The 18156-nt window shown below is 38.8% G+C and overlaps 1 protein-coding gene across 3 annotated transcripts in view; it reads left to right on the top strand.

The window, feature by feature from the left end:
- si:dkeyp-97b10.3 (uncharacterized) overlaps nucleotides 1-18156 on the top strand; it is a 72210-nt gene that overhangs the window by 49527 nt on the left and 4527 nt on the right. The window contains exons 9-17 of one of the 3 annotated variants that reach the window (XM_052018335.1): nucleotides 863-906; nucleotides 1052-1104; nucleotides 1203-1420; nucleotides 1922-2022; nucleotides 2354-2488; nucleotides 8904-9042; nucleotides 9892-9945; nucleotides 15215-15292; nucleotides 17162-17443. In XM_052018335.1, coding sequence (XP_051874295.1) covers nucleotides 863-906; nucleotides 1052-1104; nucleotides 1203-1420; nucleotides 1922-2022; nucleotides 2354-2488; nucleotides 8904-9042; nucleotides 9892-9945; nucleotides 15215-15292; nucleotides 17162-17443 — 1104 coding nt within the window. Of the gene's footprint in view, nucleotides 1-862; nucleotides 907-1051; nucleotides 1105-1202; nucleotides 1421-1921; nucleotides 2176-2353; nucleotides 2489-8903; nucleotides 9043-9891; nucleotides 9946-15214; nucleotides 15293-17161; nucleotides 17444-18156 lie in introns of all 3 variants that reach the window. The other 2 variants (XM_052018334.1, XM_052018333.1) reach the window with 2 other exon arrangements.

Here is an 18156-nt window from a genome sequence, read left to right as displayed (position 1 = left end):
AGAAGGATAAATGAATAGCATCCTTGAGTGGTACAACCTTCCAGTTGAAGGTATTCCCTGAAAAGCTTGTCCTGCAATCCCCGATGGATGTGGTATTTTGCAGGATCTCTACTTTCTGTTCTACTTCCTTCCCAAACTGGCTCTCCAGGTACCTCTGGTTCAAAAATAGCTTTTTTAAAAAAAATGTTCTGCTATTATAGAATACTCAAGGGGGAAAAAAGATGCATTAGAATAATGCAACATTCAGGAAAGGGTGTGTAATTAGTGGTCAAGTTGTACACCACCCATTCAGAAGGTGTTAAAGACAAGACCGTTATCAACAGTATTAAATATTATACACCCTTACCATATGGACCATGTCCCTGTAGCTTCTCCACCATGCTCCTATCCCCTAGCAAGGAAGGTACTCTCTGCTCGGCTGCCTTCAGTGCCTGCTGTTTCCTGTCCACAAGATTGTAATGCTTGTGGCATCTCATGAGAATTATCTCAAGGGTGCCAGGCCACACTCGTTTGACAAGGCTAGCCCATTTATGTGCATCTGGGGGCTGCACCATACTGATCCATTCATAAATGAAGGCATTCTTGGTAAAAGAATTTTGATTTATGAACATCTTTCTGTTGGTTGTAGGATTTTAATACGCTAGGTACACAGAGATTAAAATTAGGTCTATCAAAGGGAAGAGAATAGGTTTGGAAGGGGAAATTAGATGGATCAATGCATTTCTGCCTGAGACATTACCATGGTAACATATGTGAAGTAATAGTTAATCCTAAATTTAATTTGCTACTATTATATATTCTTATTGTCAAATGTTTAGAAACAATCCTTTTTTAAAAGAAAAATTAAATCTTTTTCCCATAGGCTTGTACATCAAGCCATCATGTCCAAGTTGTGACAGTCAAACGGTGAGAAACTTTATTTTTTAAATAACTTGTATTACACAAATATCTTTCTCAATAACACAAAAAGAAAATTGTAATATGGACAGGTGCTTCTTTGAAGTGTTGAAACTAATTTCATTAAGGCATGATTTTTTTTTAAAAAATACAGAATCAAGACTTCAAACAAGTAACACCGAGGCAGATCTCAGAGGAGCGTTTCTGGTAAGTATATTTCTCAAACCTTGTATATATAAATAGTGCAGAGTGTTTGCCACAAGCCAATTTTAATTAATATTTCTTGATATTTTTTATAAATACAGTTTGAAGTTGGATCATGAAGGAAGCTATCAATGTGTTGCTACTGGCCTGGTATTTGAAGTGACAGAAAAAGTTGATATTGTTTACTCAATTCTGTCCTGGTATAAATATGACACATTTCTGCAAGACAACTGGAAGCTTTGTGGCCCACTGTTTGATGTGAAGAGTGATCCAACCGTACTAAAAAGCATTTACTTTCCTCATTCCCTCTGCTTAGCAAGTAAGGGCATTTCATAATTGTGTCATTTTCTTAATCTTGCCACTTGCAATCTTTGCTGCTGAACCTTGCATTGTACTCCACTAGGTGGCACAATAAACTTAGTTTGGTTTGTCAGTATTTTCCAATGCAGACAACAGCAATCATACATCTATGAACTTGATCATAGTTTTTACTGGTGTCCTTGTTAGAATTGCAAGGATTTTAAATCGTATGTCTGAGTTTTAGAATTTGAAAACAAGATTACCCTTTTATGGTTCCTGTATTACAATCAAATGACCTGTTTGTAGAAGCCGTATAAGCTCTAAAGCTACTGATACATTAGCACAGCTTGACAACCTCCTCCAATTTTCATTCCTTTATTTTCTGTGAAGTATGATTCTCCTAAATGGCCCTGTTAACACCAGGAATTGGCATCATGCTGCTTTATTAGGACTATTCTTGATACTGTACTCACAGATTAATTTCTAAAATGTTTTACCTTCTACAATTTTTTTTTAACAGATCACTCACCTGATTTACAATTTAGAATTTTACACGTAAAAGACAAGAAAGCTGAAATAGAGCCTATTACTGATCATTCAACAACACATGTTCGGTGGAATGTGAGTTCTTTTTCACCTGTTGGGCCAATATTTCAGACCACTTCCCAAGATGTTCAACATCACGGTGTTGTGCTGATTTACAAAGTCATTAACGACCATCAATCCTTATTGTTTCATGTGTATATGGCAGCAAACAATGATTCTGTAATTAAGGTATGAACAATTCTAACCACGTTCACTAAGATCTTCTTTACTATTTCTGTTTTTTGATAAATGTACCTTGTGTTAAGTTGCAATAATATTTCATGAATGAATGAACCAATTAGTTAATCATTGATGAATATGTAAAATAATTTAAAGAACATTCATATGACTTCTTGTTCATTTTCAGGACATCATAAAGGCAGAGAAACACACAAAACAAAAATCTGTAAAAATTGATAAACCCACAGCTTGCTGTAAAAAGCTGACCAATGGCAAAACATATCGACTCTTGAGTGAACCGTCTGCTGAAATAATTCCTGAGGTACATTATAGCTAATGATTATAGACTTTCTTTCAAATGATTTGCATGCAAGGCTTCCTGAGATATGCTGTATATAGTATATGTATATATTTATATACATTATACCAACAAACTCGCACACAGTTTCAGCATGGTTCTGTTTTCCAGAATTATGATCTAAAATATTATACTGAAACCATGTCAAAAAAAATCTTATTGAAGCTAACAAGCAAAAATACTGATGCTGGAAAATGGGAATAGAAATATTCTAAATTAAGGCTGCAATTAAGTATTTTCTGTGGTTGTAAGTATACTATTTTGTTAATTGCTGTTGCTGCAGCCTTAGAAATGTGCTATCTTAGAGGGAAAGAATAATTTAGAAGAAAGAAGGAATTTGCATTAATATGATGCCTCCATGACCAACGTTCTTCATGTAAAATTTCAAGTGTGGTCACTGTTGTAACATAAGAAAAAGGCAACAACTAATTGTAAGTAAATAAACAAGGTAGCTCAAACAGCAGTGAGATAACTGTCCATTTAAGTTATTACGGAGCAGTTGATTAAGTAATAATATTGGCCAGGACACCAGGAAATAAGGTCCATTCTTTGAATGGTGCCATACAATTTTTAATGTCCAAATGAAAATGTAGAAAGGACCTGAGAATACTCCCTCACTATTGAATTGAAGTGTCAGCTTGGATTATTTGCTCAGGTGGTGGAGCATCAACTATTGATGCAGAGGAGTCTGTTGCACCTGAACTATGACTAATTTGGGATAATTTACCAGCATTCTGTATGCCAGGTGTTTTATAATTTGGGACTGTACAAGCAAAGATCAATTGCATTTGTTTTGGTTGTAAAATGTATATTCACTCTTCCCTGCAATTGGATGTAATGTGCTATTCATAACTAAGTTTACATTTTTAAAAAAAAGGGTTTCTGAAAGCATATACTTGAGTATTTTTGTTCAGATCTTGTATTAAAAGTCCTTTGTGTATATTCTTTTCAGTCAGATTGTTCACATATTGATTTAGATAGCTTACTTATTCTATTCCAACCTTCCATTATGTAGTGTTTACACGTTTAAAATTCCACATTTTCTCTTGGCCTTTGAGTGAAGGCATAAATTTTCCAAGGCCTGTTATATGCAGAACAAAAATAATCTCCCTTTTGGATCCAAACTCCCCCTCACCATTGCTGCCAACTTGTGAGCTGTAATTATCTCTTTAATGTAGGCAAACTCTGAATGTGCTTTGTGTTTGTAATAAATTAGTTAAAAGCCACTAAAGGCTAGAATTATAACTGCTGATATGGGAGAACAAAGTATGTTTGTTTGACATACTTTTTGCCGTGTTAACCAAAATATTGGATGATGAAATTTAGACATGAGCAGAGTGGTCACCCATTGCCTTCAATACAAGTGAATTCCAAGCATGTTCTATAACAGGTGGCAAAAGACCATTGAAACCCAACTCATGCCACCCTCGGTGTTTTAGCCTCAGACTGCTGCTGCTGATTTCTACTGCATCTTACAGTTTGCTGCTCACTGCTGTATTCAGGAGGACCTACAAACACCATACTCAAAAAGAGAAGACTTAATCAGATTTTTCCGCCTACATTCCCATGGTGCAAGCATTCAGACACTACACTCTTGTCATTACAGAAACATTCTTACCAACTTCCTACCATGAGTGCCTGGCAGAATATCTGGAGGGTCTCCTTGGCACCCCTGCATGAAGAAGACATCTCTTCCAAACACTTGCTTCATTAGCCTGACCAAGTCCTGACCTCCTGGGAATACTCCCAGGTTGCCCCTCACCACATCATTGCAGTGTCCTTCCATTCAGTAGCAATTCTCCCTGTAACTGAAAGAGTGTTTATATAGTAATATGTTCCTTTGAGAACTGCTTGCAAAGATGTACCATGCTTAGTTGCATTGTCACAACTGTAAGAGCTTGCCTTGCATCAACAGGGAACACAGAGCTGAAATTGATGTCAATTTCAATGCAATGTAACACAGTGAAATCAAGAGCAAAATGATAACTAAAAAAAGGGTAGGTCCCATTAGGGACAGCAAGACAACCAATATGTGGAGGCAAAGAATGTGGGAAAGATTCTTAATGATTACTTTGCAGTTTTCATCACAGCTTCATGATGTAGTTAAGAGTATGAAATCTTGGTTGGATAAACAGCAAAATGGGACTACTAAGGATAGTAGCATCTTTTAAAAAAAAAGGAAAAGTCATTAGATCTTCATGAAGTATATCCCAGATTGTCAAAAGAAGTGAGGGAGGAAATTGTAAAGACTCTGATTATAATTCTTCAATCCTCCTTGGCTACAGGAGTGTTGTCAGATGACTGGAGGACTGCTGATGTTGGACCGTTGTTTATAAGGGGAATAACAGAACCATTAATTCAACTTGCCTGCTGTGCAAATTATTGGAATCCTTTCAAAAGGGAAATATAGACCTTCATTTGGCAAGGCATAGATTAACCAGGGACGGTCAGCATGGATTTGTTATGGGAAGATTGTGTTTGACTACCATGACCATATTTTTTTCTTTGAGGAAATGATGAGGACAGTCAATGAGGACAATGCATTTGATATTGTTTGAGTGAACTTTGGCAAGGCTCTGGACAAGGTCCCAAAAGGTAAAAGCATCCAAAGGAGGGTAGTAAATTGAATCCAAAATCACCTTCGTGGTAGTAAGCTAAGACCAATGGTTGATGGGCATTTTTGCGACTGGAAGAGCATCCAGTATTTGACCCTTTTGCCTTTTCAAATTTATACTCTTGATTCAGAGTTAAATGTAGGATTCATGATAAAGAAGTTTGCAGATGATAGTAAAATTGGCTGTGTTTGACAGGCAAGAGGAACTAATTATACTATAGGAAAATGTAAATGTTCTGGTCATTTAGGTAGAAAATGGCAAATGATATTTAATCCAGAGAAATGTGAGGTAATGCATCTGGTGAGTTACAGCAGATAAGGATATGTGAGGATACTGAGTGATGCTGAAGTGTATGTGGGTGGTTAGAAACCACATATGAGATGTTTTCCTTTATCAGTTGAAGTGTAGAATACAAGAGCAGAGATGTTGTGCAAGTATTGTGTTCAGTGCTAGCAAGTTCACAGCTTGAGCACTGCGTGCAGTTCTGGTCACCACATTCGATTTAATCGTATCTCTTCTGTAGGGGATGCAGAAAAGATTTACAGCAAGACTGCTTATTTTAGCAGTAAGGAACGGTTGGATGAACCAGGTTTGTTTCCTCTGGTACAGCTGAGGGGCCACAGTTGAAGTATACAAAAATTACGACATGTCTAGATTGCAGAAATAGGCAGAACTTGCTCCCTTAAAAGACAAGTCTTAAACCAAATGGTGCAGATTTAATATAATGGTAGACGGTTTGGAGAGGAGATGTGGAACCAATTTTTTAACCTTTGGACCTCTCTGCTTGGAACAATTTCTTTTGGTTAATTTAACAGCATTTATTACTAATCGTTCTTGGGAATATAGTGGCTGAGGTACTGTAGGTAATCTCTGGATTCCTTCTAGTGATTTTAATTGTTTAAAGTCATAGAGTCAAACAGCACAGGAAATGGCCCTTCAATCCACCTTCTGACCATTGAGTATCCAGCTGCATCAATCCAATTTTCCTGCACTTGGTCTGTAGGCTTGGCAATTCAGGTGTTTGTCTGGATGATACTTAAAGGTTGTGGGAGTCTCTGCCCCCTCTATTCCCTCAGGCAGTGTTCTCCAGATATCAATAATTATCTGGGTGAAAAAAAATTCTTCCTCAGATCCCCTCCAAATGCCCTAACCCTTTACCCTAAATGTTTGCCCTCAGGTTCTTTGTGGAAAATTTCTTATTATTTGCCCTTTCTATGACGCTCGTAATTTGTATACCTTAATCAGGATCTTCTCCACCTCCCCTACTCCAAGGAAAACAAACCCTTCCTATCTAGTCTCTCCTCTTATCCAAAACACTCCATTCCAAGCAACATCCTGTTGAATCTCCTCTGCAATCTTTCCAGTACAATCATATCCTTCCTATAGAGTGGTGATCTGCACACTGTACTCCAGCTGTGGCCTAAGCAATGAATAATACAGTTGTATATTAACATTTTGCAGACAAATAAGACAAACTGTTAGAACCATAGAACAGTACAGCACGATACAGGCCCTTCGGCCCACCATGTTGTGCCGACCTTTAAACCTCGCTTAAGACTATCTAACCCCTTCCTCCCACATGTCCCCCTATTTTAACTTCCTCCATATGCTTATCTAACAATCTCTTGAACTTGATCAGTGTACCTGCCTCCACCACATAATGAAGAACATTATGTTCTTCACCATAATGGTGTCAGGTTGAATGAATCAACATTATCTTAAAGGATTCTATAAATCTGGCAATCTGTTGGTTGGCACCAGAATAATAATTGTCATTTAAAGCCGTCGAATGAATGCAACAAATTTAGACTACTCAATGCAATCTCTCCTTGACACTACTTAACTACATGGTTCACTCTTAATTCTCGTGAAATGTCCTAACAAGCTATTGAATTATTATAGCAAACACCACCCCACTAACGCCTTCTTAGAGTAACTGCAAATCAGCAATAAGCCAACTTTCATTAACAAAGAGTAACAGCAATTTAGGATCATTGAATTGTCTTTTTTGTCAAGATAGCCACCTTCCTATGTAACTGTATCATGTAGTGAAACACTGAATCAGAAATCACTTGACCCGCTACCTGGATTCGCCAGCCTTGATGCCTGCCTACCCAGACTTGCCTTTTTTGGATGTGGAGGAATGCACAGGATAACCCACCACTCAAACACCACCTGCACCCCACCCCTGAGCCCCCAACATTCAAGAATCTTCTTGTATGGCAGAGTGGACTCCAAGAGGCTAGAAGTATACCACAGAGACCCCACTCTGAAATGCTCACTGTTGTTGAGGTGTTTGGAATGTTTGTAGCTAAAGAGACATCTAAAAGCTATTCAAGTAGATTTAGATATTTAAAAATACATTTTAAAATAAATGCTCTAAGATAAAATAATTCAAAAACTTTCCTGCACTTGCCTTTAGCCTTAGGCTTGGTAATCCCATTCAATTGAAAGGATTCACCATTGATACACCAGCTAACTCAGTGTAAAGCTGAAGAGCCAGATATGAAGTGTGCCCAGATCCTCTCTCCATATCAGTGCCTTGGTGCTGGACTTAATAATGAGTTTAGCAGTGGGAGCAGAAGGTCAGATTCTCCAACACCTGACCTCTAGCTCTTGGAACTCCACCTTTGGTGGAACATGACCAGAAACTGAAGAAGGACTGAGTCATGTGCGGCTGGTAGTCAGAAACTCCCTGCAGGCACACCGGCTGTCAATCCACTTGGTTCTGCCCAATGCCTTTTAATTGGAAATTGACTGAGAAACTTGAGGGAAAAAAATAAAGAATAAAAAAAGAGAAACCACTGTTTAATTCACTTTAAAAATACATAAGCACCATTTTTATTGATTCAAAACTGATGCAAAATAATCTCAAGGCACAAGTCCAGTTACGACAAGAGGGTTCATTATCCAAACACAACATTAATGAAAATGGATCGAAGCTGCATGTGCTCCTGATTTCTATTCTGCCAGTGGCCTGGGATTTGGACAGTTTCCATTTGTGAGTTATTCCTGCTGCTACTTTGACCTTGCCAGCCCTGGTTACTCTTATAGAGCAGCTATTCTTGTGGGCCTGCAACCTTTTGGACATCTGACTGACCACCTTCTGCAGCACTTACCCTGTCACAGGAAAGATACAACTGTTCTTCACCCTGCAGCTGATCACAAAGACATTTCTCTAAAATAACTTGTTTAGTTGTAGCAAGAACAATTTGATATTGCTCAGACCTTTAAACTGGCTTTTAAATCTTGCAGTGATGTACCATTTCTCACCTTCAATCTTCCAATTAGAGGCATTCTCATGTCTGGAACTTGCCTGAAACTTGCATGAAATATTTTATTTGTTGATTATACAAACTAAAAGAAGAGGCTTACAAGTTCAGAAGAAATAGAATTTGTTTTCCCGTATTTAAGGCAAAACAAAACTCTGTTTCATGCAGCGTGGTTCTATTAAGGTTTGTCTTAAGGGAGAGATGAAGAATGAATTTTCTTCCCATTTAGCTTTAGCATTCAAGATATAGGAATTTCATCCAAGTCCCAAGCACTCTTAAGATTTCTATTGTGTTCTTTGCAATAAAATAATGTCTTTATTCAGAATATGTTTACACTTCTGTGGGAAAATATCGGTCATCCTCTGTAGCTAAAGTGGTCATTGTGCCATGGAAAATTTGTGTTCTTTTACGAGTGCATGTGCTCCTTGACCATTAGATGTTGCAATTTTTTTTCAATTCAACAGAATATTAGAGTATGTTTTGTTTCATTAGGAGATTGAATTCATGGATATGACATCTTTTAAATGTAAAAGTTACTTTGAAGTATATTTAGAACAACGAGAAGATTTTCAGCTGAAATTAATGGACAAAGAGTCAGATGAAGTAATATGGACCTCGAAACTGAGGGAGTGTAAGTATCTACCACATGCGAACAAACTGTTAGAGAATTTTAATTGTGAACCAAGCTTGTTTGTGACAAATATTTACCTTGCATCTATTTTATGAGCTGATTAAATTCAATGATAGGTGCTACTTGTTTTCCCTTTCACTGAAGTTGATTGCTGACAAGCAAGTGTGTGTTTTACATGCAAATTCTCCAGAGAACTTCACACAACTTGCCTGAATAAGAAATTCACCAAACAGTCCCTGAACCTGAAACTTCGATATCTTGATTGTTATTACCATAACATGCACGTCTCTTCTATTTTCTAGCATATGACACTTAGCAATCTTCTTTGACTTTATTTTATCAGTACTACTGTAGTTATTCCTTTCTCAATTTTTTTCTGTAATCCTCCTGAACATCCTTCTTCATCTTTGCATCTTCACAGCTGAAATCAATACTCATTGTACTCTTTCCACTCCAATATGTTCCATTATTTCCAATTTCAATTTGTTGTACTCAAACCAGTTCATCTCATTGCTTTCTCTCCCAATCCATCTCATTCTTATGTCATTCAATTTTCATCATCTTGTTTTTATCTCAGCCCAATCTGTTACAGTACTAAATCAGAGTTATTTGATTTATCTAATTTCTTTTACTCTTTTCAACATTGATGTTCTGCACCTCAATCTAGATCCATTTTCTTTGAGTTCTTTTATAGAAGGATTATATTGAATTAAGTTATAATATTATATATTGTGCATTTGCATTATATTTGACATTGATTTTGGGGCTTTATTAAATTTGCTAATTCATTCAGTTTGCACAAGTAGAACCATTCCAGTTTAGTCTGATGAAAATCTTTGTGTATTTCAGGTGATTGGGCAAACCATAAGCAGAATGAACAAGGAAAACAAAGAGACATTAACAGTATGTTTTTGCTATGACAGTTACTTAACCAAGATATAAAGAAGGCTTAATCTAACATAAGACCATTTGGTACAATTTTTTTGTCATTTTTAAGAAACATAATTGTAAGTACAATGGAGTTCTTTGGTTTTGCTACAGAAAAAGATGCTCAACTCCAAAAAAAAAGGCTGAAAATGGATTATTGTATAGGTATCAGTGTATTGACAAGACACAATTCTAATAGAAGCCTCCAAATGATTTAGAGGGAAGAATTCTTAAAATGAAGCTTTTGCCTTAAATTAATCCTGTAACTATGGTGCTGCATGCACTCTAGGCTAACTTCTTCCCCATTGTGATCACACTCTGCTGGGAAATACATGTGTGCATACCTTAAGCAAGAGCAGGTTAGACCTTGGTTTGGACATAATGCCATCACTTCCACACTCAAGCACACAATGAATAAGAGGTGGTGACAGGAAATGTGATAGTATATCAGTGCATGAGAAAATGATTCCACTGGTATATTCAACAGAGTAGCCAGCAAGACTTGTGGCAAGACCATAAGACATATAAGCAGAATTAGACCATTTGGCCCATCAGGTCTGCTCCGCCATTTAATCATGGCTGATTTATTTTTCCCTCTCAACCCCATTCTTCTGCCTTCTCTCGTAACCTTTGATGCCCTTACTAATCAAGAACCTATCAACCTCTGTATTAAATATATCCAATAACTTGGCTTTCACAGCCATCCGTAGCAATGAATTCCACAGGTTCACCACCCTCTGCCTAAAGAAATTCCTTCTCATCTCTGTTCTAAAGGGACGTCCTTTTATTCTAAGGCTGTGCCCTCTGGGCCTGGACTCTCCCACTACCAGAAACATCCTCTTCACGCCCACTCTATATTCAATAGGTTTCAATGAGATCCCCCCTCCTAAACTCCAGCAAGTAGAAGCCCAGAGCCATCAACCGTTCATCATATGTTAACCCTTTCATTCCCGGGATCATTCTTGTAAACCTCTTCTGGACCCTCTCCAATGCCAGCACATCCTTCCTTAGATATGGGGCCCAAAACTGCTCACAATACTCCAAATGTGGTCTGACCAAAGCCTTATAAAGCCTCAGCATTACATCCTTGCTTTTATATTCTAGTCCTCTTGAAATGAATGCTGACATTGTATTTGCCTTCCTTACTACCGACTCAACCTGCAAGTTAACCTTTAGGGAATCTTGCACTAGGACTCCGAAGTCCCTTTGCAACTCTGATTTCTGAACACGCTCCCTGTTTAGAAAATAGTCTATGCCTTTATTCCTTCTACCAAAGTGCATGACCGTACACTTCCCTAAGCTGTATTTCACCTGCCACTTCTTCTTTGCCCGTTCTCCCAACCTGTCCAAGTCCTTCTGCAGACTGCCTGCTTCCTCAACACTACCTGACCCTCCACCTATCTTTGTATCATCCGCAAACTTGGCCACAAAGCCATCAATTCCAATCATCCAGATCATTAACATATAATGTGAAAAGTAGTAGACCTAACACCAACCCCTGTGGAGCATCACTAGTCACTGGCAGCCAACCAGAAAAGGCCCCCTTTATTCCCACTCTTTGCCTTCTGCCAGTCAGCCAATCTTCTATCCATGCTATACCTTTCCTGTAATACCATGGGCTCCTATCTTGTTTAGCAGCCTCATGTGTGGCACCTTGTCGAAGGCCTTCTGAAAATCCAAGTAAACAACATTCACTGACTCTTCTTTGTCTATCCTGCTTGTTACTTCCTCAAATTCCAACAGATTTGTCAGGCAAGATTTCCCCTTAAGGAAACCATGCTGACTTTGGCCTATTTTATCATGTGCTTCCAAGTACCCTGAAACCTCATCCTTAATAATGGACTCTAACGTCATACCGACCACTGAAGTCAGCCTAACTGGCCTATAATTTCCTGTCTTTTGCCTCCCTCCCTTCTTAAAGGGTGGAGTGACATTTGCGATTTTCCAGTCCTCCAGACTGAATCTAGTGATTCTTGAAAGATCACTACTAATGCCTCCACAATCTCTTCAGCTACCTCTTTCAGAACCCTTGGGTGTAGTCCATCCAGTCCAGGTGACTTAACTACCTTCAGGCTTTCTAACTACTTTCAGACTTTCCAACTCCTTAACTACTTTCAGCTTCCCAAGCCCCTTCTCCTTAGTAATAGCAACGACACTCGCTTCTGTGCCCTGACTCTCTCAAATTTCTGGAATGTTGCTGGTGTATTCCACAGTGAAGACTGACGCAAAATACTTATTCAGTTTGTCCACCATTTCTTTGCTCCCCATTACTACCTCACCAGCATCGTTTTCCAGCAGTCCGATGATCACTCTTGCCTCTCCTTTACTCTTTATGTATCTAAAAAAAAACTTTTGGTGTCCTCTTTCATATTATTGGCTAGTTTACCTTCATATTTCATTTTTTCTCCTCTTATTGCTTTTCTAGTTGCCTTCTGTTGTTTTTTTAAAAGCTTCCCAATCCTCTAGCTTCCCACTAATTTTTGCAATATTGTCTGCCCTCTGCTTTTACACTGTCTTTGACTTCCCTTGTCAGCCATGGTCGTCTCATCCTCCCTTTAGAAGACTTCTTCTTTGGGATGAACTGATCCTGCATCTTCCAAATTATTCCCAAAAACTCCTGCCATTGCTGCTCTACCATCATCCCTGCTGGGGTCCCCTTCCAATCAACTTTGGCCAGCTCCTCTCTCATGCCTCTGCAGTTACCTTTACTCAACTGTAATACCAATACATCTGATTTTAGATTCTCTCTCTCAAACTACAGGGTGAATTCTATCATATTATGATCACTGCCTCCAAAGGGTTCCTTTACCTTAAACTCCCTAATCAAATCTTGTTCATTGCACAACACCCAGTCCAGAATTGCCTTTTCCCAAGTGGGCTCAATCGCCAGCTGCTCTAAAAAGCCATCTCATAGGCATTCTCCAAATTTCTTCTCTTGGGATCCAGTACTAACCTGAATTTCCCAATCTACCTGCATATTGAAATCCCCCATGACCACTGTAACATTGTCTCTCTTACATGCCTTTTCTATGTCCAGTTGTAATTTGTACCCCACATCCTGGCTACTATTTGGAGGCCTGTATACAACTCCTATCGGGGTCATTTTACCCTTGCAGTTTCTACCCTCTACCCACAAGAATTCTACAACTTCTGATCCTATGACACTTCTTGCAAAGGATTTGATTTCATTTTTTTACCAACAGAGCCCCCACCCACTCTGCCCACCTGCCTGTCTTTTCAATAGGATGTGTATCCTTGGATGTTTAGCTCCCAGCTGTGATCTTCTTTCAACCACGACTTTGTGATGCCTACAGCACCATACCTGCCAATTTCTAACTGCTCCATAAGCTCATCTACCTCGTTTCGTATACTGTGTACCTTCAAATATAACACCTTCAATCCTGTGTTCACCACCCTTCTTCTCAAATTTGTCTTCATGTTGCCTGAAGTTAAATTCTTATCCTTTTCTAAACTTTCTGTCTTATTCTTTATTCTGGAGACTTCAGTAACCTCTCCTGCACTCTACTTCCCTTTTACTTTATCCATACATTTCCAATCTGTTCAACCCACCCTCCTGCTGGAGCCCTATCCATAGCCCTAGTTGTGTGATTCGCCAAGACCCTGGTCCCAGCATGGTTCAGGTGGAGCCTGTCCCATTGGAACAGCTCCCTCCTTCCCCAATACTGGTGTCAATATCCCACGAATGCAAACCCACTTCACCCACACCAATCTTTGAACCATGTATCTAACTCTCTGATCTTATTGACTCTGTGCCAATTTGCCAGAGATTATTACCTTTTTGGTTCTGCCTTTTAATTTAGCCCCTAACTGTTCAAATTCCCTCAGCAGAACCTCTTACCTTGTTCTACCTATGTTGTTAGTACCCACATGGACCATGACAACCTGATGTTCCCCTCCCATTCCAAATTCCTCTGCAGGTCAGATGAAATGTCCCGAACATGGGCACCAGTCAGGCAGCACAGCCTTCGGGACTCTCGATCCTTTTGACAGAGAATTGTGTCTATTCCCCTGGCTACACTATCCGCAATTACAACTACATTTCTCTTCTCTGCTCCTTCTTGAACGGCTCCCTGAACCACTGTGCCACGGTTCGGTTGCTCATCCTTCCTACAGCCTCCACTCTCATCCGCACAGGGAGCAAGAATCTCAGACCTGTTGGACAAGCTCAAGGGCTGAGGCTCCTCCAATGAGCCTCAGCCTGAGACTAGTTGTCTTCTGTTTATTTCCATTGTGAATACTCAATTCTGGCTGCCAGCTGTGTCGGAAGAATCTGCAAGACTGGAGGAGGAAGAGGAGAAGGTAGAAAGGAGGCAATCAAGACAGTGCCATATGGCCCAAACCGTCCTAAGAATTCATCCATGCAATTCTAGCAGTTACAGCCCTAATCCCTCATTTACTAAGCTGACTTTTTCCTCTGTTCCCACCAATAGAGAGTTCACTTGGCCATAATGCAAACCTTGTTGGAGCTGGTGTAAATTATGAAGGGTGTTCCATTTAAATCTTGAATATTCTGTTGTTATCCCTGTCTAGTACTTTCAGCAACACCAAAGGAAATTATAATAAAGAGGTGGAATTAGAGAATGAGTTGGACAAAATGTATAAACAGGTAGAACAACTGCAAATAATATTGTAAAGGGTCACTAACAGAGGAGAATGACTGATTTAGGCATTCTTTAAACAGAATTGAAATTATTACAGGCGAAGTTGAAAATAGACAACTGAACTCATTACTGAAGTAGAAATGACTCCATAAGCAGAATGCAAAGAAGCTTAAAGTCAGATCAGTTGAGTGCTGCCAGAGGCTGTCATGTTCAAAGTGTGGTCACTCAACATGCAGGGGCAGATTTTGCAAAGATCTGCACAGTGGTCCATGGTAGAGAAGGAACATGGATTTAAATTAAGGTATTTCAGCAGAATAATGGACATGCAGGTGCATAGTACAGAAGGGTGCCCATATTGCAACTAATGCAGAGAATGGACTTCTGGGTAATGAAGTGGACACAAATAGCTTGGAATTATTTAAAAAGAAGATGCTTTGAAAGCAAACTATGGGTTCCTGTGAGATGAATAACCTGGGGTTAATATTAATTTTATTTGATAATGATCCAGTGAACCACCTTGGGACTATGTTGAAGATGCTGTAGAATTTTAAGTTCTTTTCTGTGTTCTTCTGAAACTAAATTGCTAATTAAGCTTTCACTAAATATTATTTTTTGTCCTTCAGAAAACAGGAGAAGAAAATCAAGCACTGAAATCTTTGTGGAAGATACCTATGTCAAAAAACCGCGATGGGATGATACTGGTATTGTACTTTGTAATTCAGTGGAATTAAATAATGATCAGAATGTAAACACTATATGTGCTGTAACAGCAAACTGAAGGGTGATAAAAATTACTCTTGATATTGAGTTATTGAGATGAGGTTCTAAATGACAAGAATTTGGTTTCTCAAATCATCAATGCTCCTCAGATCATGATAAACCCAGACTGTACTTTTGTGCATGTTTTACAGACACTTTCAATGACTTGGCTATGCTTTGTATGAGTTGATAGACTGATGAGATTGATATTGCACATCTTTTGGCCTCTATTTGCCTGTACAATGAAGTTGAATACAACTGTTTGTCTTCAATTTCATACCCTTGAAAGATAGAAAGAAATTTCAAAACATACTATATAGCTGAGATTTACTGGAACAAAACCTCTATTGCTCAGTGCAACATTTTTATCTAATGTATCAATGCAGGGATACATTAGATAAATCAATCCCTGTGCCCATCTGCATGCTTCTGTGGGCTGACAATGGAGCTTGTATGACCTCCCTATTTAAGCAGAGAGCATCAAACTGTGAGATGTGGCAGAGATCAGCAGCTGTGGAGTGGAATTCCTGAGGCTGGGAACTGAGATCGGACATGCCCCTGACTGGACTGTACCCACATCCCTTGATTGCTTAGTACCCAGAAGTGTATTGATCTCTGCTTTGAATGAATTCAGTGACTTGAGTTCCACAGTTCTCCAGTGGTAGAATCCCAGCGATTCATCATGCTCCACATGAAGACATTCATTGTCAGTTTAGTCCCAACTGGCCTGTTCTTTATTCCGAGTTTGTGATCCCTGTTTCTAAACTCACCAGCCAGGGGAGACATCCCCCTGCATCCAGCTTTTGAGTCCCACAAGAATTTTGTTAGTTTCAAAGAGCTTGCCTCTCATTCTCCTAAACTGTTGAGAGTACAGGCCTAGTCTACTTAATCTCTCCTCATATGGCAAATCCACCATCCCAAGAACTAACCTAATGAGTCTTCACTGCACTTTCTCTATGACAAGTGTATCCATTTTTAAGTAAGGTGCCCAAAATTGTATATAGTACTCTAGGTGCAGTCTAATCAACACTATATTTTATTACAGTAAGGTGTCTTCACTCCTGAAAATCCCCTCATAATAAAGGCCAACATACCTTCCTAATCACTTGCTGTATCTCCATGTTCACTTTCAGTGACCTATGTACAAGGACACCCTTTGAACATCAACATTGCCCATACTCTCATTTAAAAAAAACTCCCTCTCCACTTCTGTGCCCGAATATGGATAACTTCACATTTTTCCACATTATAAGTCAAATGCCATATTCTTGCCCACTTACTCAACTTGTCATTATCCCCATGAAGCCTCATTACATCCTCCTCCCTATACACAATCATATCTCATTTGTATCATCAGCAAATTTGGGAATATGACATTTGGTTCCCTTGGCCATATCATTTGTATTGACTGAATAGCTGGGGCCCAAGCAACAATCCGTGCAGTACCCAATTGTCACAGCCTGTCAGACTGAGAAAGATCCCTTTTTTCCCCAAGGTTTGCTTTCTATCCAATAACCATTTCTCAATTCATGACAGTATATTACCCCTGTGCATATTATCAGTGTGTAAAACTATTCCTTAGCACATTGTGCAGTACTCAAACACTGTGGCCTAGTGAGATAACACACTTGTTAATTTCTCCATAGTATGGCCTCGAACGAAAATCAAAACTGCATTAATCTTGAAGTGAAATACCAACAATAATACCTACAATTATATGCTGTGGGATTATGAAGATATTTTTCTATTTGTTAAAGCTTTACACACTACTTGCTAATTGCTAATTCATTTCTATCTACCTTTTTTTGTAGCAGATGGACTAACATGCAATAGAAATAATATGACTGATAAGCAGTTAATGCAGTTGGCAGAAAAACTGGGGATTAACTGGGAAGTTATTGCCATAAGGTATCTCGATCTACAACACCAGGATACTGTGAAAATTAAAAATGAAAATGAATTGCTTACAATGCAGATATTTAGCATGTTGCAAATGTGGAAGAATAAAGCACTGAACAACGCAACTCCATCCAATCTCTATAATAAGCTCTTAGATGCTGATATTACATGTGATGCCCGGAATGTTCTGGAAGGTATGTATGAATGTGTATTTTTGTGAATTCATTAAAGTATTCCAATAAAAATATTGTATTAGAGGAATACTTCTGTCAATTAGTAATGTTAAGAAATGACAGTAAGGGACAATAGAATTGGTTGAAAATCTGGGAGATTTTTCTTTTCTTTTTAATTCCTCTTATTTTTCAACACAAAAGTAGTACATTAAGGATCATAAAAATGGTGTTTTAATATGTAATTTCCTTAGTCATGAATTTGCAAATTCACATTGGTGTTATCTCTCTTTAATTGGAATTGATTCAGCAATGGAATAGTTAAACCCACTGGGAAGGTTTCAGTGTAGAGGGCCAAATCGAAGAGTCATACACCATTTCAACCCACCAAGTCCGTGCTGACTGTTAAACAACGCTTTACACTAATAACTGCACTAATCCCAGTTTATTATCCCCACTTTCCTATCAATTCTCATCTACACACCAGGGGCAATTTACAGTGGCCAGTTAACTTACTGCACATCTTTGGGATGTGGAAGGAAACTGAAGCACCCAGTAGAAACCACACGGTAACAGGAGAACATGCAAACTCCAAACAGACAACACCAGAGGTCAGGATTGAACTAGGTCACTGGATCTGTGAGGCAGCAGCTCTACTAGCTACACCACTAGGCAGCCCCTTCTGTTTTGGACTTACTCACTTTCTTGGGCCAGATGAGAAAATCCAATCTCTTTGG

The sequence above is a fragment of the Pristis pectinata genome, chromosome 6 (genome assembly GCF_009764475.1).
Source record: "Pristis pectinata isolate sPriPec2 chromosome 6, sPriPec2.1.pri, whole genome shotgun sequence".
Taxonomy (NCBI): Eukaryota; Metazoa; Chordata; class Chondrichthyes; order Rhinopristiformes; family Pristidae; genus Pristis; species Pristis pectinata.
This window is presented reverse-complemented; position numbering and strand designations above follow the sequence as displayed.